Source organism: Myodes glareolus, chromosome 8, assembly GCF_982192425.1.
Source record: "Myodes glareolus chromosome 8, mMyoGla1.1, whole genome shotgun sequence".
NCBI lineage: Eukaryota > Metazoa > Chordata > Mammalia > Rodentia > Cricetidae > Myodes > Myodes glareolus.
Window position 1 is genome coordinate 21,599,850 of NC_142033.1, and position 24,610 is coordinate 21,624,459.

Below are 24,610 nucleotides of genomic sequence, written 5' to 3' on the forward strand. Positions count from 1 at the left end.
GGCTAGCCAGTAGGGTTATGAAGCTTCTGTAAGAGTAAAAGTTTGCCTTTTCAATGTTCTATACCTCAAGTATGGGGTACCTATTTTCCACCAAGTTCTAGAGAATACCTAAGAATAACAATTGATTTCATTGTTTATGAGGTCCACAGAACCCTGTCAACCAACAAGAAAACACATAATACATACTTTGAACTGAGCTTTTGGTTTGATAGTTTATGCCATTTGGAGAGGTACTGTCCCCACATTATAGGGCAACTCCATTTAAACTCCTTTTACATATGTATATGTGTATGTTTTAGGAGTGTACAGTACTAAGTTTCCATATGGCATTTCAGTGTCTTTAGTATTAGTGATTCCTCACATACTCCCTCTGCTACTTTTGCTTTCCTACTCTCTCTACCACTTAACCTCCTTCTCCATTATTTCTCTCTCTTTCTTCACACCACAAACATTCCATGCCATTGACCTCTTACCTCATTGTCCTTTCTCACCTTCCTGATTTCTATGGGTATTCTGGTATAAGCGCATATTTCTAAAGCATCTAAGATCCAACCACTTATGAGCAAAAACGTGCAACATTGCCTCTCAAAACCCATTATAGAATGAGAGAGTTGGCTCCTTAAATTTGTCCTTAGACTTCCATACATGCACCAGATATGTGTGCATCATCCTTTCTCCTTTCTCCTACATATCTCCCCCTCGAGACACAACATATACAAATAATAAATATTCTTAAAATTAAGCAAAAGCAATTGGACCTACAGTCCAGGAAACTCATTAGATTTTGAAAAAGAATATCTGTATTTGCTTGGGAAATGAAGAACATCCATATATGGAGCTCCCAATACATGGAGGAAGTCAGTTATCCCCAAGAATCATGTTATCTTCTTCATCATTTTACAGGGTTTTATAAACTTGCTGTACATAAAGGGTTAAATTATGAAGTTTAGTTATTACTTTTTATTTTATTCTTCTTTAATATTTTGAGATTTAAAATAATTGCATAATTTTACCTTCCACTTGCATGCATACCCTTATATATAACCCCAACTCTCCCCTTTTTTCAAATTCTTGGTCTCTATTTTTCAGTAATTTTTGTTACATGTATATGCATATACACATGCATATGTATATGTATGATTCCTTGTTCATTGGTCATTATCCTTGACCATGGCCTTTGCTCTTTCTGATGATGGAAAACCATTCACATTTTTTATGGACTCTATCTTACTTCACTTTCTGACGCAAAACTATTTGCCACCTAAATATTAGCATTTGATTTTGATGCTATGACTATTCAGAGAGACTATATGAAAACCATATTTTGGAAAGGAGTCATGCCATTAAGGATTTTTCCTACATCCTTGTTATGTTGTTGTTGTTGTTGTTTTTGTCCTACCTGGAAACATTCTAATTGCATAACAGGCTGAATACTAGGTTCAAGATGTTTTCCTTTTTGAGGATAACCGTAAATCACACAGTAGACACAGACTATCTTTACATAACCCACAAAATACACATTCTTACACTTCAAAAGCCATATAAATCAAAGATAACAGGTGTTACTAAGTTCTTATTCCATCTGGCCATTCCCTTTTGGAGAACTCCAGTGAGAGCTTCTTATGAAAGAAGACAACCTGTCTGTAACCTGTCAAGATCCCAAGAGTATAATGAAGGAATTTTTAGAAATTGGACTTGCAGCTCATAAGCTATTATATCACAGTAGAAGGTACAGTTTTCAAACTTTAGCTATACATAGTATACAGAATATTCTCCTGTAGGATAATTAAAAGAGTGAAAACAAACGAGTTTTGATTTATGGAAAGAGATTTTCAGTGCTGCTGTATGCATTCTATTCCTTTTGGCATAATCACCATTTCTTTCATACCTGACATGTTCCCACATTTAACTGGATCACAAGGTATAAAACGAACTGATATTAATTCACTGAAATTAGTGAGTTAAGATCAGGGTCAAAATTAATGAAATAGAAACAAGCTAATGTTCAAGAGAGCCAGTGAAATGATGAACGGTTCATTGAAAAGATAAACAACATATGTCTTTAATCCCATCACTCATGGGACAGAGGCAGGTAGATCTATGAGTTCAAGGCCAGCCTGGTCTACAGAGTGAGTTTCAGGATATCCAGGGTTCCACAGAGAAACCCAGTCTTGAGAAACAAAACAACAACAAAAAGAGATAAACAATAATGCTAAAGTTTAACCAAATTAGTCTAGAGAAGGAAGCCAGAAGTTAATAAAATTAGAGGATGTAGTCGGGTTTGTTTTTTTTTTTTTACTCTTTTATTCTACATACTGTTTGTAGGCCCACTTCCCAGCTCCCAAATAAACACATTCATACTTATTTACGTCCAGCCTTAGCTTGACTTATTTCTAGTTAGCTTTTCTTAACTTAAATTATCTCGCCTATCTTTTGCCCTTGGGCTTTTACTTTTCTCTCCTTCTGTATATCTTTTCTTTCCTTCTTACTGTGTGGTTTGGTGGCTGACCCCTGGAGTCATCCTCCTTCTCCTTCTTTCGCTTCTATATCTCTTCCTCCCAGATTTCTCCTCCTATGTATTCTCTCAAACTGCCAGCCTTGCCTATCCTGTCTCCTGCCTTGCTATTAACTGTTGAGTTCTTTATTAAATCATTTGCGTGTTCTAGGCAGGCAAAGTAACACAGCTTTAAAGGATTAAACAAATGCAACATAAAATAATGCAGCACATCTTTGCATCATTAAACAAATGTTCCACAGCATAAAAAATGTAACACATCTTAAAATAATAATATTCTACAATGAGAAGTGAAAGGGAGACATTGGAATAAGTATCCATGAAATTATCCCTTTGTTTTGGGAAATCAAGAAGAAATGAATGTGTATGTATGCATGTATATATATATATATATATATATGTGTGTGTGTGTGTGTGTGTGTGTGTGTGTGTATGTGTCTGTATGTGTGTGTGTATACACAGCCTGATAAATTAAACTGAGATGTGACTAAAGAATTTAAACAGGTTTGTAGCAAGCAGTGAAGTTAAATCAGAAATTTGAAAAACAAAAAAAAAAATAATTCTTCCAACTAAAAAAGTCAAACTCCAGATGAAATCACAGCTAAATCCTACCAGACCAATTAGGAAAAAGTACAGATTTCTCAGACCATTATATAAAATAGAAAAAAGAAATAAAAAGAAATGTTTACATGTTCTCTTTTATCCTAATAACCAAAGTAGATAAACACACAGACACACAGACACACAGACACAGACACACACACACACACACACACACACACACACACACACACACACCAGACTGTTCTCCCCGAAGAACGTAGATTCAAAAATACTTATTCAATATTTTCAAAGTCAATTCAAGAACACATTCAAAGATTTTTGGGATCCAGTCTGTTTGGATACTCACCTTCCTGGACCTGGAGGGAGTGGGGAGGAACTTGAACTTCCCACAGGGCAGGGAACCCTGACTGCTCTTAGGGATGGAGAGGGAGGAGGAGGGGGAGTGGGGGGAGTGGGAGGGTGTTGGGAGGAGGGGCGGAAATGGAAACTTTTAAAATTTAATAAATTTCAGACAGTTGAAAAAAAATCATTCATCATGGTCAAGTTGTTTTTATTCCAGATATAAAGGAATTCCTCATCAAAAACAAACCCATAAATGTAAAATGCAACATAAATGGACTCATGGACAGAAATTTCATAACTGCTTGAACAGATGAAGGAAAAGTCTTTGCCATAATCTAACAGCCCTTCAGAAGAGATGAGGAGAGGAGGGGATGCAGCTGAAGCAATAAAGGCTATATACAAGTATCAAACAAAATCATTGATTCTCAGTCTTACTAATGCTAAGATCCTTTAATATAGTCCTTAGTGATATTGTGACCCTCAACCATAAAGTTATTGCATTGCTATTTCATAACTATAATCTTGTTACTGTTTTGAATCGTGATATAAATATCAAATATGCAGGATATCTGAAATGAGGCCCCCAAAGCAGTTCAAACCCACAGGGTGAGAACCACTGCTCTAAGATCCACTGCTCTAAGCCATGAAGGAAAAATCCTTCTGCATCTGCCTTCTGAACAACCGTGGTTACAGACCCATGCCACTAGGCCTAGCTTGCTTTGAATCTTTAAAGGTAGACATTAAAATTGTAATACGTACCCTGTAACTTCATATAATTCTGTGAGAAATCTATACATTCTAAACCCTCCAAATATGCAATTACATAATAGGACTATTTCTGAATACTGGGTTATTTAATGCCTCTGAAATCTATTAATGCTTTTGGCATTGAGAAAGGAGAAATGACATGTTTGTTTGTTTGTTTGTTTGTTTGTTTTACATTTCAGTTTTGGGGGAAGTTTGCTTTTATTTTTAGAACTAAAGTGGCTACTGTTAGATAAAGTTAATTTTACTATTTTGCTTGCGGTGAAAGTCAGCTTCAGTAGCTATTCTGACTGTCCATGGTCATACCACCAAGGATACAGGCACGGGTGCTCTGGTCTAGAATTCAGGACCACTCAGCTGTCCCTCAAAAGGAAGAGATGGAAGATCTGGACAACAAAGGAAGAAGTGGCGCCATTGTACTCTAGTGTTTTGTTTTGCTTAAAAAAACAAAAGCAAAAAATCCAAGTCCACACCTCAATTCTAATCATACCTCCCCGACTGGAAAAGTGCAACCTCTGAATCATCACCAGTTGCGCGCACCCGGGCCCTCTACTGCTTGGAGCTTCTCTATGCAGGCATTGACAATTACTTCATTGTGTGGCAATGGCTGGCACCAAATAGACCGTGCTCCTATCAGGCTACATGAAGCCAGCAAACCTCAGTCAGTAAACCTGTTGGGCTTGTTTCCTTTCTTGTCCGCAGTGACTGTCATTATTTTCCAGCCTCCCAGCTCTGACCTGGCTGATAGAGATCAGATGGTGACTGGATAGAAGAAGCCTTCCCAGTCTTGGGTCCATGATGTACGCGTAAGTACTCAGCTTTTCTCAGTGAGCTGACAATGGGGACAGGTATTTACATCTCCTGGGACAAGCTATGCAGATTCTGACTGGTAGAAGTTATTTTAACTATATGAGATAATATTTTGTGTTGAAGTTTTGTCTCATTGGATTTTGAAAGAAACAGAAGGGACCAATGTGATGTTTTCTTTCTAAATAGAAATTAAATATAATATATTAACAGTATTACATTTTAACATTCATAAAAAGCTATGCTTTGATGAGTAAAATATTAAACACAGTTTGATTTCTTACTATGCTCAACATAATATGTTTTTAATAGTATGGCCTTTAATGAAGTATATTATAGGACAACAAAATACAAATTGAATAAGAAACAATATTAAATTTTTAATTTGTTTAATTCCAAGAAAAAGGATGACTACAATTGAAATTTATATGCATATATATCATATATTTTTATCATATGAATAAAATGGTTAAATTAAAATGCTCATGTGTAAACAATTATTAACAAAAACTTGAACTTCAAAATAAATAATTGCTTACTTATTTTTTATTAAAATTATTAATTTATGCAGCAATGTTTGTGTTATTGATTTAGACTGAAAGGATAACTGATATGGGGTCAATGATTTCTTTCAAACTCCTATTTAGCCCAAATTTGCTATTTTATCTCTCAAATAGGCGCTTAGTGTCTCTCTCTATAAATTTCCCATGTTTCCCTTGATCAATGTGTTAATCATAATTCTGGTTTTGTGATTCTTGTGATTGTTTAGTTTTGAGCTTGTCTTCAATGAAACATAATACGTTAAGCGTATGAACTATCATATTCCTAAATAAGTAATTTTTTTACATTCCTTAACTTATCAATACCAGCATGAGCCTGAGGAAGATGACCCATTTGATCCATAAGGTTGACCGAGACAGATACTGTCCTAATAATATAACAATACTTTTAAGTATGAGAAAGTATATTACTTAGCAAAATAAAATGTACAGAAGTGAATATGATATGTTAACAATTTCAATTTAAAAAGTCATATCAAAGAACCTGAAGTCGTCATCCACCTATATCTAAGAATTCAGCGGCATGCTTCTCTAAAATCCTGACACTCTTTTCCTCTCAATTTATGGAGTCATCTATATCTACTTCCCGACTCTGTTCTACTATTATAGTCTCTTCTCTACTCAGGATTTTTTTTATTATACCTTTATTAATCTCTTCTTCTACTCTGACCATTTTATTATATTATGTTACATTAACACCTCCTCAGATTTGATTCAGAATGAAAGTTCCAGTATTGACGTTTAGACAAGAGTTGCTTTTTCTTTTTATTTATTCTTCTCTCATACAATAAATGCCGACCGAAGCCTCAACTCCCTCCACTCCTCTCAGTTCCTACCCCAACTCTCTTCTCCCCAATATCCCCTGCTCTTTCACCTCCCTGCAGACAAGAACAGCCCTCCCAGGGTTATCAACTGAACTTGGAATAACAAGATGCAATAAGACTAGACACAAATCTGTCTGTGCCTAGCCAGGCAGTCATTAGAGAATCTTCCTCAGGCAGCTGATGGGAACAAATACAGAGACCCACAGACAAACATTAGACAGAGCTTGTGGAACATGGCAGAAGATGGGAAGGAAGTGTGGCTGAAAAGCATTTTTAGCACAGATATCCTACCCCATACTGTGACTAGATCATGAAGACAGTATGAGGCAAGTTAGTGAATTCGATAAATCCATTAGCAAAGGTACATTGACCAAGGAATCTCACTTCAGATAGTAAATGAGTGAGAAAGACACACTTCTTAGAAAAGTCCCTGGCTCACACTGAAGAGAAGAGGAAAATGAATTATTTATTTGCACATGTTTTAGAGCCAGGTTTCAACTCAGCATTCTGGGAAAGTTCTTTATCTCTCAAGACTTCACGCTAAACATAAAAGTTAGGCGGAGGTGATAGTAAAACAGAAGGGGCGAGAGGGCACAACCATTAGCAGAATTTGTGATTATCTTTAAGGATGAATACAAAGATATTTTGGGAGTTTGTTATTGGTTTAACTTTGACATTATTAGTTTTACTTGTTTTTTTAAATAATAACGAGGTAGTATTTCATATAGCCTGCATTTTAAGTAGTAAGCTTTTCATTGTGGAGATGTTTACGATGTATGAATCTTTGACGGATAGCATTTTATGTTTTTGTTTTGTTTTGGTTTTGTTCTGGGTCTTGGTCAAAAGTATTTCTAAATCAATAAGTCAAATAATCCTAAATTCCATTTGAATAATTATATTCTGTGATGTCAAAGAGTTAACAGTCAGTTAGCATTGAGAACAATAACTTCCTTAAAGTATAGTGATTTATTTAAATCATCCCAGAGCATAGCTGTCTATTTTTGTTTCATTTCATCAGTCACTTCATGTGGTACCCCCTACAAGTGATGGTACTGTTTTTGGAAAGCTACAGGAGCTACTGTTACCAGAAAGTAGAAAGTGGTGCTGAGAGACAAGTTAATAAACTGTTCCTTAATGGTTGAATGTGACATATGTAAAAATTAGAAGCATACAGAGGTTATAATGTATCTGTCTGCCCAATCTCTTTAGAGAATCTCTAAATATGTAGGAAATGATGGTTGTTTATAAAAGAACAAGTAGAAATTATTTGGAAGGAAATAAGCACATATTATGGTCTAAGTCAGTCATTCAAAGGTGTGAGACTTTAAACACATTTCCAAGGAGATCCTGGGAATTATCTAGTTAAATTAAGATTATTGGTCTAGGAAGGGTCTTTGTATCAGATTAAATATCTCTAAACTTCATTATGAAAGTTTGATAAAAATGTGAGAAAGGAAGGATGAAATTTACTATTTAGAGCTCTAAGGGAAGCTGCTCACCTTGTGACTCTATTGTTCTTTGGCTGTAGCAGCAAAACTTGATAAGCGGAGAGGTGGGGTTCCACCTGCTCATGGATCATTTCCTCATCTACAAGGAATGCACGTTCCCACATTTAGTGACACTCCACGTCTTCCTTCATGATACTAATGAAATTTGCTGGGATATTGCTTTCCTTTAAGCTGCTACAACAGTCATTTCTGAAGCACAGCCATTCACCGCAGACACACATAAAATTGAGCATCTGCCAATCGATATGCATTTCTCTATGTATTTAATTGCCCCAAATCATGTCTCTCCAGGTAAACAGAATGTTTTTTGTATTCCTAGTGCTAAGCATATTTCCTGTCTCATTGCAGACCCTCAATATTTGTAAGGTATTCATGACAACATATACTAACGCTAAAGAACGATTCAAGTAGGAAAGGTTAAGGGTAAATGAAACATGCAAGTTTCTGATTCATAACTGATTAACAATGCAAATGAAATATTCATAACAAAGCAATTCTTAAGATAAATAAAAAGCTTAAAAATAGAGATATTCTATGTAAACCTGTGCTGATGGAAACTTATCATTGAAGAGAAGAAAGCATCAGATAAATGTTGACTAACTAGATTTTAATTTCATTTACAATTCAACAAATTTAGATTATAGTATACTAGTAATACAGTATATACACAGTATACGGCCACCTAAATTATCTACACATATATGCTTTGTGTATCTATTATATGTGCACACATATAAATACAAAATTATATAAAAGAATAAAAATGCATATATACACTTTTTAGAAAATATGTTTTCTGGTATTTCAAATCTAAGGAAGAAATATGATAACAACCAAACTAAAGTGAGTTATGAACATCGTACATGTGAGATGAAGGTTGCATACCTTTTCCCTTGAAAATTTTCCAATTCACTTGATTTACTTACCTTTTAAAATCAACTTTCAGGTTATATGTTAAGAGTCTATGAGAGTGGTTCTCAACCTTTTTAACGTTGCAACCCTTTATATAGTTCCTCAAGTTGAGGTGACCCCTTCCCCAATTATTTTCATTGTTACTTCATAACAGTGATTTTGCTACTGTTATAAATCACAGTGTAAATATCTAATATATGCTATGGTCTTAGGTGACCCTTGTGAAAAGATCATTTGACCTTGAAAGGGGTCAAGACCCACAGGTTGAGAAGCACTGTTCAATGATGTGTTTTTCATTTATTTTGCCAACTAATCAAGATCAAAGTTTTGAAATGTAGTTCAAAAGCTTTACATATTGCTGTCATCTATTACTTTGCTCACACGAGACTTGAAAAGATCTAAAAAGCATCTTTTAGTGGTATTCAAGAAATGGAGACAAAGAATGTAGAAACAGGATCTGGGCTTGGAAGAACTGTTGCTTGAAACAGTCTCTTTTATATTGTCTCAACTGTGTACATGATAAAAAAAGTCTTCATTGCAAATTCCTGTCACTGACCATGTTTAAAATGTAGAACCTTTTTATTTTTTACAGAGTTTCAGTGTTATAAATGATTGCTTATTATTGCTCAAAACTTGAAACAAGTGACTTTGAGGCAGCCATTAATTTATATGACATTATAATTAACTTAGAAAGCAGACCATGTTTTGGATATCTTTTATATTATAAACTAAAAATGAAGCACTACAACTCTTGAAAATGTACAGTATAATGCGCAATTAAAGATTGCAAGAAATTTAAAATCATTACCCCATTTGTAGGTTAAAATCATTATTAACTAAAGATTTCATATGGCTCAAATTTATTTATTTTTTTAATTTTTTTATTTTTCAGCAAAATTTTTATTTTTAATTAAAAATTTCCACCTCCTCCCATTTCCCTCCCACTCCCCCACCCCCTCCCTCTACCTCTCCAGTCCAAAGAGCGGTCAGGGTTCCCTGCCCTGTGGGATAGCTCAAATTTATTAAGTATTGTCCTGGTCCTGTTTTATTTTTTTTGAGGGTAGTATTTGGAGTGTCTAATGCAATGTTCAGAATGTGTGTTTCAGTATTATGCACTGTTTTAAAATGTTGGCTTAAATACTGGTATGTAAAACAATCTTGAAGATATGTTCCAACAAATGAGATAAGATGAGGAATTTTGGTAAGAAGTAAGACCTAAGAATAGAAAAAAACCTGTAAAGGAGAGTGCATATTCATGTAGGCACTGTAAGAAAAATGAAAACAGGTAAATCCTTTGATCTACATGACAGCAAACAACTGCTTTGACCCTTCTCTTCTCACTCGAGAGCATCATTGGAGAATTCTTGTACTTGCTCTTGATTGGAGTATTTTCCTTTTTTTTCTTTCTTTCATATCCCCTGCTTTCTCCCTCCCTCCCTCTCTCTCTCTCCCTCCCTCCTTCCATCCTTCTTTTCTCTTTCTTTCTTTCTTTCTTTCTTTCTTTCCTTCTCTTACTAATCAGGAGAATAAACAGGTAGAGGACTTAGAGCATACACCGATATCAAATCACCAGAAAAGCAATACAAACTAAAATAAGGCAAAGATGAATAAAAAAGGAAAGAAAGATGAGAAAGAGGAAGGGGAGCATGGGACAGGAAGAGGAATGAAAGGAGGAGAAGAAGAGAAGAGGAGGAGAGGGAGGAGGAGAAGAGGGGGAGAAAAGGAGGAGAGGGGGAGGGAGGGAAGAGGGAGAAGGAGAGGAGGAGGAGTATTTTATCTTGATGAACGTATTTAAAAATAGATTAAGAATCAGGTCATTTAGCTGGCTCTCATCTTTCACTTGGAACACATTTCAATCATATACATAAACCTGAAGAGAATGCTGAGGCCTGATGCATCAGCATAGATACCGCCTCGAAACTCCATGAAAAGTATCACCTTAGCTCTAGTCTCTACTACACCAGTGAGGCATTTCCTGCTCCACTGCAATGACCTTCTTGCCTGCCTTCCCTTCCCTGTCATTCACCCTTCCATGTCAGGCTACTCCCAGGTAGCTATATGTTCTAGATTGTACCTGTAATTTGACCCCAATCTTCATTTGCTTTCATATCCTTTGCCACCATTCTGACAAGTAAAGGAATGATTAATTTTATTTCTGTAGCTTATATGTCTTATAGGTAAAGAAATAATCAGTTGTTATTTTCATGGCTTATGTGCCATATCATATTCTAAAAATACATTAATCTATATATATATTAAACAATGAGTCATTTCAGTTGAGTGTGAGGGGTGTTAGATGAGGTCATTGAGGCAAACACCTTCAGCAGAATTTGCAGAAACATTTCTGTAAAGTTAACTTGAGAAATGTGTCCTCTGTGGGGGAGGACATAGAACTGGATTCCTTGCCTTCCATTAATACTTTTCCTGGGAATTGCTAATGTTTTTCACTCCTTGGCCAATCAAAGCAGCAAGAATTCAGCTAGTATTTATTTACTACTCTTTCAAAATTAACAAGTCATCAATTTTAACATATTTTAACTCACTTGACCATCTTTTTATTCTGACAGAAGCTATTGAAAGAAAACTAAACACTATTTGCAGATAAGTTGTTCCAATATGACAACGTGTGAGAAATGGTTTATTCACTGCCCTCTACTGTGTTTACAAAATTAGTCAAGCTTTTAGGGGTGAGAACTAACCTCTAACTTTCACTGTGCTCTCTAGTTCAAAATTTGGACAATTAGCATAGAGATTCAGAAACATGGAGGAATCAGATGTTATTAACATGAACAAACCCAGCAAGGTGTTTCTGATATCTGTGCATCTCAGTTCAAATTTAACCATCATCCTACATCCCAGACACATTTAAAAAAATGTTTTTAACTGAACCAAGAATTCAGGAATCGCTGAGATTCCCCTTTAACTAAATTAATGAAAAATGTACTATTTTCATGAATGTCTTCTTGGAAGCTATTTAATACATTACACATCAAACAAGGCATCTATTAAATTGTTCTTGGAGCCCAGAACTGAGCTTCCTGCATACGTTATGTGTTGCCTGAACAGTAGAATTATTGCATAAATATTAGTTACAATAGAATCAGTTCATTGGAATTGCATTTTCATTTATTCATATAGTAATGTTGGAAAATTAATGTTGCATCTGTAATGTTTAACTGCTTTCTGCACTGAGAAAAATACAGAGCAAGTAGATGATTAATAGCTTTTCAAAGAATATGAAGGCAATGTCAGTTGATTTATATATGAAAATACAGGTAGGAGTTATCTGAATATGAAACTAATAATAAGAATTTCAGGCATTCTCACAAAGACAAAATTTAATTTTAACCCATAAGCAAAATACAGTCTGTAAGTTATATTTAAAATTTAAAAAGTCAAATTTTAACTACCTTATTGTTATTCCAGAATTACATGGCACAATTTTCTAAAGCTTGTATAGATTAGGCGATTTTATTAAGTGTCAGTGAGCCTCTAAATGCAAAAAAAATCTTCTTAAAAAACATAAATCTTATAAAATTTAGTTTGAGTTGCAAGACTTTGCCCAGCTTTGATCTGAGGGTTTGTACCTAATCTTTTGTATCTTGTTATGCTGTGTTCAGTTGCTATCCCTGGGAGACCTACTCTTTCCCGAAGGGAAATGCCAGAGGAGTAGATCTGGGAGAGAAGGGAGGTGGAGGAGGAGAGCAGAGGGAAGGGAAACTGTGATAGGGATATATTAAAGACAAAACAATAAAAAATAAATAAGGCACAGTTTTGAAGGGAAAATGGTGAGAATGACAAGCTCTTCGATGTCTCTGCATGTGGCCTTCTAACCTACTCATTATCTCACACGTGAGTGTTTTGTCATGGGACAGAGAAATTCTAGGACATGTTAATTTTGTTTATTGAATATGCAGATTATGTGAATTGTAAATGAGAACACTGCTGATCTCCTTTATCTAGGGCACTTTTATCTTAATCACAACTCCTCCCTCTGTACTAGATTGCCAAATACTAATAAAATACAAATCTCTTCTCCTGATAACCATGTAGAAAGCTAAGTGCAAAATATCACTGTTCGTGAAAAAGGACTGCATTTTAAATGTGTGCAGGCATGTGCATGTGTGTGCCTGTTTGTGTGTTTGATGTGTGTATGTGTGTGTGCACATGTGTGTTTGTGTGTCTGTGTATGTGCTTACTTTACAGAAACTGGCAGTTCAACTTTTGAATCCTGAACTGTCTTCTTGGAGCATGCTTGCCCCTCTGCTTCTGCTTTTTCTGATTCAGCGAGATGGATCGTCAGACTGCTTTGTCTTTAGAGAAGCCGTACCTGATCCTAAACACGAGATAAGGTTTCCCTGCTAGAGAAATATGAGTGTCCTCCACTTCCTATACCAAAGTTCATCATAATTAAGTATATATCAGTGTTTTTTTGGTTTTTGTTAGTTAAATTTCTTCTTTGCCAATTTCATATATGTATACAAAAGACCTAGATCAGTCCAAGCTACACAACGAGATCTTGTCTCAAAAAGGAATTAGAAAAACAGAAAAAAGGAAGAGATTTGTAATGCAAAACCCCAGACCTAAGCATTTTAATAGTTGATAAATAATTACCTAGGTGAGAACAAGGGACACAAGATAACTTGAATTATAAAATATTTCACACTGTGATCATACATATAGGTAAGAGATGATACACATACTTAGAATCCTATCATGAAGTTAGTCCCTATGCGTGTAATTTTGACACTCAGGCTGTTATCTGACTTAATGGTTTTTGAGACTAAATGCTACACAAGAAAAAAGGTGTAGAGAGAAGGAAGGAACAATGGGCAATTGACCTCCTAACTTCTTAAAAACACTTTTAGTTTATTCAAAGTAAAAGCCTCAGCAAGGTCAGTGGAAGCTGGGATGTTTAAGTTAGACTTGAAAGAAAACTCAGAACAATTTAATAAACTGCAATGTTCTGCCGTAGAAAGGATCCGCCTGTTGGTTTTGCTGAGATTCGCTTTTCCCTTTGAGTGTTCAAAATTGCCCTTAAAGTGAATATCGCATATTTTATCTCCTGCTTTCGTTCACCAATCTCCACGTGTATCACTACGTGTATGAAGACATATGTGTTAAGGAGGGTCATTAACCTCAGTTAACTCATGCAAAAGAGATACTAATGAAGAGATAGATTCATGGGCATGCCCAGAAATGATGGGTTTTTGGCCAGAAGTGGAATGGATTGTACCCAAGCAGACTCTCTAATGTTTATCTGTGCTCCAACTCGAATAAAAATATGTCAGAACATGTGTAAGACACTGGAAGAATTTCCCCTCGGGCTGGCTGTTGTGAGAACATTTGATTAGTGCATAAATATTTATGCTGCACATAGAAGACTGCATTGCATTTAATTTACATCTGGTTAGTTGCATCTCATTAGTGCTAAGGAGAGTTAAATATTTAAATCTTCATCTTTATTGAATTTTTATCTGATTCATTCGATTTACAAGGTTCAAATTAATTGTATTGTATTTTCTTTTAATTTAATTTTAATTATAATGTTTTAATAGCACTAATAAAAAACATTAACATAAACAAAAATAAGCTCATTGAGAAAGTCATATAAGAGTGATCATAAAGATTTAGGTAATATTGTCACAGAGAGTTAAAGTATATTTAAACAGACTTCAAAAGGTATCTTCTCATATGTCTTTAAATCCTTGGCAATTTTTCTTTCATTTGTAATGCTGAGTCAAACTAACATACACATCTATTTGATACACATCTTTGGCTTTGTTTCTAATTTAGAGAGATATCACTTTTTAAATTAAAGATGAATTAGCTTACAATGCAGTAGACTTTTCATACATACTTCATTTTGCTTGATTTTCACATTAACTCCTTGCCCTCTCTCCTCTTCTTGTGACCTTAACCTTTGGCACCCAGTATTCTCTTCTTCCACTTAATATCTTCCAATTCTATTTGCCTGCAAATTTTATAATTTCAAGTTTTCCCTATAAATGAATGAAGCTGTATTGTATATATGTACCGTATTATCATTATCCATTTTACTGTTGATGGACATTTAGACTGCTCCTGGTTCCTTGCTATTTTGAAAAGAACAATTATAAACATAGATATGCAAGTTTCTCTATAGTAGGATGTAGAATCTTTTGAGTGTATGTAACCCAAGTGTAGAAGGAGCAGCTGCTTGTTCATCCTGGCCATCCAGAATCGAAATAATCACACAGAAATTGTATTAATTAAAACACTGCTTGGCCCATTAGCTCTAGTTTCTTATTGGCTAACTCTTATGTTAATTTAACCCATTTCTATTTATCTGTATACCGCCATGTGGCAGTGGCTTACCAGCAAAGATTTGGCATGTCTAACTCTGGTGTCTCCATGGTGTCTCTCTGACTCTGCCTCCTTTCAATTAATTTAAGCCTAAGGTATAGGCCAAGCTTTCATAATTAATAGTCAATCTTAGTGTACTTTTTTGCGAGAAGGTGACCCAAAGAAAAATCCATCTACAAATGGTATCCAGTGTGCGGCACCATATATTGTGGGCCTGATACTGTGATTTATTTTATCGTTTTGTTTTAAAAATAAAGCTTTAGGGTAAATACTAGAGAATAAACCTGAGAGATCCATGGAGTTACACAGAGATGATCACTCTTCTCTTTCCCTGATCGAAATAACTACCCTACCCCTTAGCTCCTTCTTTTCCTTCATCACGTATCCTCTATCTCCCTCTGAGTCTGTCAGGGAGCAATATGGTCTTCTCCAGCCACCTGAATGTGGACCTTGCCCTCTGAGCTGAGATCAGACTCTATTGGTGGTATTGGAGCAATCAATACAAGCAAATCTCCCCTAACAAACAAACAAAAATCTCAGCATGGAAGATGTAGTGTGGCCCAGTGAGTCACACCATACACCCTTTAGTCCCTACAGCTTTACTTGTAAATGTTCATTGCAATGAGTTATTGGCCTGGCTGAAGGCCTCTGACTTCTGCTACACTACTGATACTGGGCCCTCACTGGGACTCCTCTTGGATAACCTGTTTTTGATTTATGTCATGGAGGTCCTGTAACTTTGGATCTGAAGGTCTGGCCCCTTCACAAGCTTCAGCACTTCATAGATGAGGCAGATGTTGAGGTGGGCTACCTCATATTCTTGGTTCTGGGCCTGGATGGTAGCTGGGTCAGTCTGCCAGCTTTCCCTAATCATCACCACCCAGGCAAGCTCTCCAGCACTGCTTTGACTAGCTCATCCAATGTAGTAGACAGCAAGAAACGGGTCCAGTTCTCTTGTCTCATGCCTTTGGGTCCTGCTCACCCACACTCACACACCATGGCTAGCACTACTGTGGGCTCATCCACACTCACACACCATGGCTAGCACTACTGTGTGCTCACCCACACTCACACACCATGACTAGCACTACTGTGTGCTCCCCCATGCTCACACCACCATGGCTAGCTCTACTGTGTGCTCCCCCATGCTCACACCACCATGGCTAGCTCTACTGTGAAGTAGAGAGCTCTCTCTCTCCAAATGGCTGCAGAACAAGCTCTTCCATTTTTATGTCCCCAAGACTGGCTCTCCTACCTGTCTCAGGTGGCAAGGGGTGGGGGAAGGGCACATTTCCCTTACCCTTGCCATCTCATGGCATATGAGGCACCTCTTCTGCTTTCATTTTCAAAAGCCCAGCTCACCCGAATCCTCACTAACATAACAGGGTCAGCTCTAGTATGCTGCCCAGGTCAGGTGCCAAGAGTGCCCACTCTCACATGTGCTGCAGCTGGGGAGAGCAGAACCAGTTCACCCAATCTCATGGCCTCTGGACTAGTTCTCCCACTTGCCACAAGTGGCAAGGGGCAAGGGGAGGGAGGGCAATTGTTTCTCACTCATACCACCACATGGCAGGTGAGGGGAGTGGGGTCAATCCTACTGCTCTCATGCCCCCAGGCCCAGTCCTGCCAACAGGGCAAGCTCTATTATGCTGCCTAGGCAAGGTGCAGGGCCTGCTTTCCAAGGTGCTGTTGTCATTGGGGAGTAGTGTCCATTCTCCCACTCTTGTGACCTCAGGGACAACTCCCCCGCCCACCATAGGCAGTGAGGGGTGAGGAAAAAGAGAGGTCATCTCTTCCTGGCTCACTCCATAACATAGTAGATGAATTGTAGGACCAGATCTCCTAAGTACTTTCGAGGGTACCAGATCTCCTGAGCCTCCGTCAATGGGGTCAGCTATCTTATGCTGCCTGGGCTTGGTGCAGGGTCTGCTCTAGCAAGGGCTGCAGCTGGTGATGGGTAGGGTCAGTGCTTTCAGTCACATGACACCAGGACCAGCTTTTTCCACCTGCAGTAGGTGACGAGCGGCGAGGAACATGGTGCTATTTCTCCCTTGCCCATGTCACCACATAGCAGATTATGGGGCCAGCTCTTCCACTCTTGTGTATTTAAGGCCGCCTCACCTACACCTCTGCTAGCAGAGACCATTCAGATGCCTGGGGAGATGCAGGGTCCATTCTCCAGAGTGGTGGAGTTGGTGAGGTGTAGGGTCAATTCTTCCGAGTACTACTTTGCTGGATTTTTTTGGTGAAGATTTCCGTCTTTGGAGTGTTCTATGCTTTTTTTTCACTGATATGAAAAGAGTGTCTGGAATAAGTAACTTACAGGAAGAAAGGTTTACATGGACTCATGGTTTCAGAGGTGTCTGCCCATAGTGACTTGCTTCCTTGTTCTTAGACTGTGTTGATGGTAATATTGTGACTGACTGTCATGGCAAAGAATGTTTTCTTCTTGACACTCCACCATTGGGAGGACCAAGTCTCCAACATATGGACCACTTGAGGAAGCAATTCATATCAATACCATAAGATAATTGTCGCAGAATGGTAATGCCATCTCCAAAGACTGCACCCAGGGTGGTGAAAGGATGCTTTCTCAGAGCAGCAAGGAACTATACCTGCAGCCTTTTTGAAAGCCAGCTCTAAGTCCACATCCAGGATATGCAAAAAAAAAAAAATCCAGAAATGCAGCAAGGGCCAGACTTTTCTGTCTGAGGAGTAAATAAGAAAGCACATGCTTTCTTAGGGCAACCTTATCTTCTACTTCATCTTGCTTGAATAATCTCACTTTCTTGACAATCTCTCTGCACAGTTGCTTCTGTTTACATACAGTTACATGTCTCTCCTTTCATACTCCTTTCTCCTTTACAGCTATACATCTGTACACACAGTTACATCTCTTTTCACACAGTTATATCGCTTTCTCCAGCTACATCTATTTTCTACACGCCTTGCATCTCTATAAAGAGTTGTATCTATTTTCACAATTCTCTGCACAGTTTTATGCTTCTTCTTTACATAGTCACATCTCTCTCCACACAGCCATATACTTTTTCCTTCACATAGTCTCTCTTCTATACAGGTACATCCACTGTATCTCTCTACCCATCCAGCTGCCTCTCTTCACAATTCTCTTTCTCTCTGCACATTCAGCTACATCTCCCTTTCAGTACTCATGCACACCTTCTCTCACATCTCTCTCATAATTCTCTTTCTACAATTCCTTTTGGCACACACACACACACACACACACACACACACAAACACACACCCTTTTCATCTCTCCTACTCCTCCTTCACAGTCCTCTCCGCACATTTAGCTACGTCTCCCTACCAACACACACATACACACTTCTCTCACATTTCTCTCCTAATTTCCCCTTACATCTCTTTTGCTTCTTCTCTCAGACAAAATCTCTGGACAAATGTACATCACATCTTCAGGGTCACTCAGCTTCTTGAGTAAATAATAAGAAACAGCCAAACTGATCACACAGTTTCTTTCTGGCTAGGGAGGTAACGCTGACCGGTCAGTGGGTAAAGTAAGCACAAGCTCTGAGTGGTCAGGGTTCCCAGACAGAAAGTGACATTGAAATTCAAGACTTAAACAATGACCAGTTAGTTGACTGAACCTTGAGGTTGGGAGTATGTGCAGAAGGTCCATGGCTGAGAAAGTTATGCCTACTCAAGTTTCTTTAGGTTCTGATCTTGAATCAACAATAAACAGCAGGGAAACTGACCTTATGTATTTGTCTCCAGGGGCAACCAGTTTGCTTTGATTGTTCTGAGGTCTAAAATCAGTCAAATGTGTAAAAGGCTGTCTTTCTCCTAGCATTATTTCTATTTATCAGAGTTATAAAGTTAAGCAGAAATCATCTTCCTGACTATCCACAAATATACATGTGCACAGTAGGGTGGAGTATATATATATATGATAAACACACAAGTAGTGGGGAAAATATCCATAGCTGTTCTTAGTTGCACATGAGAAAAATTACAGTCATGCACAGTCAGTTGCCCCATGGTCTTTTCCCAGTGGGGTCCCCCATCAGAGAGTTTTTCATCTGGTGGACCAACCTGTCAAATCCTAGTTGTCAACTGCTGTATACTCCCATGGCCTCTGGCAGATGACGAGCACTACTTCCTAAATGATTGGGTGGCATCTTTCTGCTATTTCTATAGGCTGTACTTCACAGAAAGACATATCTCTCCTTTCAACTTTTATGAGACAGAATTTATTACTTGAGTTCTATTAAACTGAAAACAAGTAGTCAATGATAGAGGAAATTTGTTTCAAAATTAAAAATGACTGTGATAGAAGAGAAACAAATCTCCTTTACAATAGTGTCTCTTATGATGTGATGCTTAGCTATCACCACGAGAAATTTGGTAAAAATTTGATTCTCCTGATTTTTGAAAGAACTAGGCTGCAGGAATGAAATCAAGAAAACCTGGAGAAAGTGGGTCTGGGAATGCAAATGAATGACAATACTAGGCACATACACAAGCAAGCAAGAATATTTACCACCATAGATTTTGAGAATAGGTGTGTTGTGGGTGAGAAAGTAAACAGTGCACATGGGAACACAGCCATTTTTCTTCTGGGTTGGGTTGTGCAGCTTCAATATTAAGAGCTGTTCTCACTGAAATATAAATAGGTATTTTGATAGTAGAAAAATAAAAACATTGTTTCCAGCTGGTTTAGGGTAACCACCACATCTGTGTTATTGGTGACTAATTGGAAGCACTTTTTTTTCGTTCACTGTTCTTAATAATAACAATAATTTGTCTGGACACCCCCACGAGTGAGCTGCTAATCATTCTTTGCCCCTGACCCAGTCAATCACTCTGTAGACTCAAAGATTAGAGCTAGATCTGTGTTTTCCTTTCCTTCCCACACTGCAACCTCAATCGAGAGATTTGCCACCTCTCTCTTGAATCTTCAACATGACCTCCACCTGTCAGTGTCTTGCCTGATTCCTACTACTATTCACATCTTTGTGATTTATCCTATCTGATTAAAATTTTGGTTGCCCAGCTCCTGCAGGGAAATTTCCACCTCTCTTTGGGATCATAAACCTCACACTTCTGAGTTTACAGTTTATAACCTATTCTACTCTGTCCCGTTTTAGTGCTGTGGTGTTAGAAAGGCTTCCTGTCTGCAAGCATTTTACAGAACATAAGTTCTTTAAGGCAAAGGGTGCCAATTATTAGTAGTGAACACTTTCTCATATCTAGCCCCTTTGGTTTTCTTTTTCACACTCTGTTTTCTATGCTCTTTTTCCTTTTTAATATGTAGTGAATTTTATTCCTCAAAATTTTAATAGTGTAGCCTAATCTGGGCACAGAAGCACACCCCTTTAATCCCAGAGCCCTCAAGTGAGAGGCACAGATCAACCAATCTTATCTACACAGCGAGTTCCAAGTCAGTCAGGGCTATTTATTGAGTACCTGTCTCAATAAACAAATGAAGAAACTCTCTCTCTCTCTCTCTCTCTCTCTCTCTCTCTCTCTCTCTTTCTCACACACACACACACACACACACAACACACATTGTAGCCTTCTTGATAAAAATTTCCTACCTCATACCTCCTCTAAAGGCATAATTGTTTCTTATACAACCTTAGAAAAACTGAGTTGCAACAGTTTGTTTCTGTGTCTGTCTCATCTCCTAAAGTACGAAGATGCTAATGGCAAAGCACATATCAAAGTCTTTAGGTAGCTATGATGATTTGTGAAGCACTTTAATGTCACAGGTAACAACACGAAGATTGTTTTTGCATTAGTGAACATTTTCATTTCATATTTGTCAAAAGTTTTCATGAAAAGCAAAAAACATATCACTGAATGCTATTTGAGGAATCAGAAATTAAGTCCATAGCACCTTCTGTGTGAGAAAATGATGGTCTAAATGACATGCTGTTACTAGAAGAAGTAGTGCACTGGGGAAACTGGGACAAATGAGTGGGACATGTCTTAGGTGCCCTGAACACAGCTCACAAGCTGTGAGATTTTGCTAGAGATGCCAATAAAATACAAAGGACCCCGATCGTGTCTTGAAAGTGATGCTTCTACTTTTCTGAAAACTGTTTTGTATTTATTTTATTTTATTTTATTTATGTGTATGGGTGTTTTGCTTGCATGCATGTGCACCACATGAATGCAGTACCGGCACAGGCCAGAAGAGGGAGGTGAATACCCTGGAACTGGAGATACAGATTGTGAGTTACCGTGAGCTTACTGGAAATCAAATCTAGGTCCTCTGGAAGAGCAGCAAGTGTTCTTAACCACTGATCTCTCTCTCTCTCTCTCTCTCTCTCTCTCTCTCTCTCTCTCTCTCTCTCTCACTCATATGATTACTTTAAAAACCAATTGTTAGGAATTTCTGAAGATTTTTTAAGTCTTAAAGTCTGTTATTTTTAATCAATTGTAACTGATGGAACCATGCAAAGTTGTGCTTAAAATCTCCCTTCTTTAAATGACATAAAATATTCCTTACAAAGTATAAAGTTTTGAATTTGATCTTTATATTTCACTATCAAGCATTTAAATGTCCAGTATGCCACACATAGATCACTGCAAAGGAATCATCCCATTGATAGAAGTTAACTACGATATGTGCTGTGCTTGTGGTTTAGGGAGGGTATGCACACTATGGTGTTCTTGCTGAGATTCAAGGAACCCAGTGCTGTTTAGCAATGCAAATTGTTTGGCAAAGAAATGAACGTAAGAAATGCACATGTTTCAGAAACAGAGACCTGCATAGGAGAACTATACTAACCTCCGAAAGTACAGTTGAAGAGTTGGAAGAGTAAAAATATAAGGAAAGAGGTCAAGACTATGATGGGTACACTCACTGAAACAGTCTATCTGAGCTAATGGGAACTCACCAACTCTGGCTGGACAGAAAAGGAACCAGCATAGACCCAAACTAGGCTCTCAGAATATGCTTGACAGTTGCATGGCTGGGGCATACTGCGGGGCCACTGACAGTGGCACCAGGATTTTTCCCTGCTGCTTGTACTGGCTTTTTGGGAACCTATTCTCTTAGGATGGATACCTTTCTCAGCCTAGATATAGTAGGGAGGTCCTTGGACCTTCCACAAAACAATGTGCCTTCCCTTCTCTGAGGAGAGGATGGAATGGTGGGGTCCGGGGGAAGGTGGAGTGAATGGGAGTGGGAACTGGGATTGGTACGTTAAAAAAAGATAGTTTGTTTTCTTTTTTAAAAAAATAAAATAAAGAAAAAAAGAATTTAGCAATGAAAAAGAAAGAAATGTGCAAGTTTCTGTAGTCATGTCCTCCTGTTGTCCTCCGTCTCCTCTGACGCCTGCAATCCTTTTCCCTTCCTTCTGTGGGGTTCCATGACTTCTGAGGGACCTGATGGGGATCTCTAATTTATACTCTTTCTCCACTGAATCTATTTTCAATTAAAAGAAGAAAGAAAGAAGGAAAGAAGGAAGGAAGGAAGGAAGGAAAGAAGGAAGGAAGGAAGGAAGGAAGGAAGGAAGGAAGGAAGGAAGGAAGGAAGGAAGGAAGAAAATGCCCATGGGAAAGAACCATGATAAAATCTAATGAATTTCTGTTATTTTTTATTGTTTTATCTCAGACCAGTTGAATTTTCAGAAACTGAATACCCACGAATTGAGTACCAAAGAAGAGAGCAACAATTTTGGGACCCTATTAGACTCTCCCTGTTCACACTGGCAATTGTAGCAATCATAGGAATCACAATCGGCATTGTCACTCATTTCGTTGTTGAAGGTAAGTCTCCAGGTCATGCCTCGAGTGTACAAGTGCACTCTGTTGCATACAATTTGACATTTTGATAACATTGAATAGTAAATATAGTTTTCATTCATGTAAATGTATAGTTTGCTAAGAACAGAAAGTCTGCATTACACATTTCTGAATATTAAAATTTTAAATAGAGACTACATTGATAGTAAATGAAACACAACGAATTTTAAAAAACAAAAAATATTTTCAGAATAAGGATTAATAGTGAAAGACCCCCGATTTGGGGAGACTCTCACTCGAGCCTCGGGATGACGCGAACCCCCCCCAGTAACTCACGAGAGACCGTCCTTGCTGCAATCACACTAGGTTTAATGACAAGATGACAAGACGACAAGACGGGGACCAGTGCACTGGGGCCGAGACTCAGAACCCACGCAGGGGAAGAGTTCGACCTCGAGTGAACGGGAGAAGTATTTTTTTTTGTTTTTTTTTTGTTTTTTTTTTGTTTTTTTAAAATTTATTTATTATGTATATAGTGTTTTGGGCACCAGATCTCATTACAGATGGGTGTGAGCTACCATGTGGTTGCTGGGAATTGAACTCAGGACCTCTGGAAGAGCAGCCAGTGCTCTTAACCTCTGAGAGAAGTAGTTTTTATAGGAAGAAACCACACAGCCCAGTAATCCGAAAGGGGGGCAGGGAGGGTGTCACAGAAGACTTTGAAAATTCCAGTGATGATTACAAGGGGGCAACTCCCTGCCTCTCAAGATCATTCTCAAGGTCGTAATCAGCTAGTTCCTGTACCAATGATAATTACTAGGGGGTGATAATTACTAGGGGGAATCTCTCTGTTTTTCAAGATTACTCTCAAGATTACAATCTACCTTTATCTTCAGCTAGTTCCTGAAACCCTGAAATTGGTTAATCCTAGATTTCTGATTCTTCTCTTCCTGATAGATTTTTGGCTCTGTTTTCCTGCTAGGGGGATCTGGATTTATCCAGGTCTTTCAATAGCATCAAGTTGAGTACCCTTCTTAGAATCAATACATGGCTGAATCTCCTATAGAAAGCTTGTGACAGATAGGACTCAGTAATCTTAGCTAGTAGTCCCAGTATTCAAGTGACTGCAGCAGGAGAATTACAAGTTCAAAGACTGCCCGAGTTACAGAATAAAGTCAAGGTCAGCTGTCCCGTGCTTTTTTGTGAACCCTCACTCTCCTGGAACAGGGCGCGCTTCTTGTACTGGACCACGAGTCTGGATCAATATCCTAGGAGTTGAACAGACACACATAGAGAGACCGAATCATTTGCCAAAAGGGTAAATGTCAATCTTTATTCAACACGCGTAGGCTTATATACTTGGAGGCAAGAGGACGAGAGCCCCCTCCCACCTGGGAGTGCGAAGAGGTGTGTTGGCCGCATGGCACCAGCGGCCTGAGCCTCCATGCAGGGGTATTGAGCTGGGAACCCTGACAGACAGATGGGAGATTTAGGGCGCCTGTGAGGACCTTCTTAGCAGGTGAAATTATCATAGCAATGACAGAAACAAGACTTTTAACTAATTACCTCTGGCTGGCAGAATGAGCAGGGGAAGCTAAACTGGTTAGTGTAAACAATTCTTGCATCCTGTGCTTTGGCCTCAAGGAACAGGGAAGACAGGGCCCTACAGTCAGCCACATCCAATGAACAGGCTCAAGATTAAAGTATCTCAAGATTAAAAGTAAAGAATGC

At 38.0% G+C, this 24,610-nt stretch overlaps 1 protein-coding gene across 2 annotated transcripts in view; it reads left to right on the forward strand.

Annotated features, from left to right (window-relative positions):
• LOC125408210 (transmembrane protease serine 11F) overlaps window positions 1-24,610 on the forward strand; it is a 68,524-nt gene that overhangs the window by 15,478 nt on the left and 28,436 nt on the right. The window contains exons 2-3 of one of the 2 annotated variants that reach the window (XM_087908932.1): window positions 4,909-4,992; window positions 22,749-22,903. In XM_087908932.1, the coding sequence (XP_087765058.1) occupies window positions 4,982-4,992; window positions 22,749-22,903 (166 nt within the window). In that variant the 5' untranslated portion in view covers window positions 4,909-4,981. Of the gene's footprint in view, window positions 1-4,744; window positions 4,993-22,748; window positions 22,904-24,610 lie in introns of those variants that run through there. The other variant, XM_048446349.3, reaches the window with a different exon arrangement.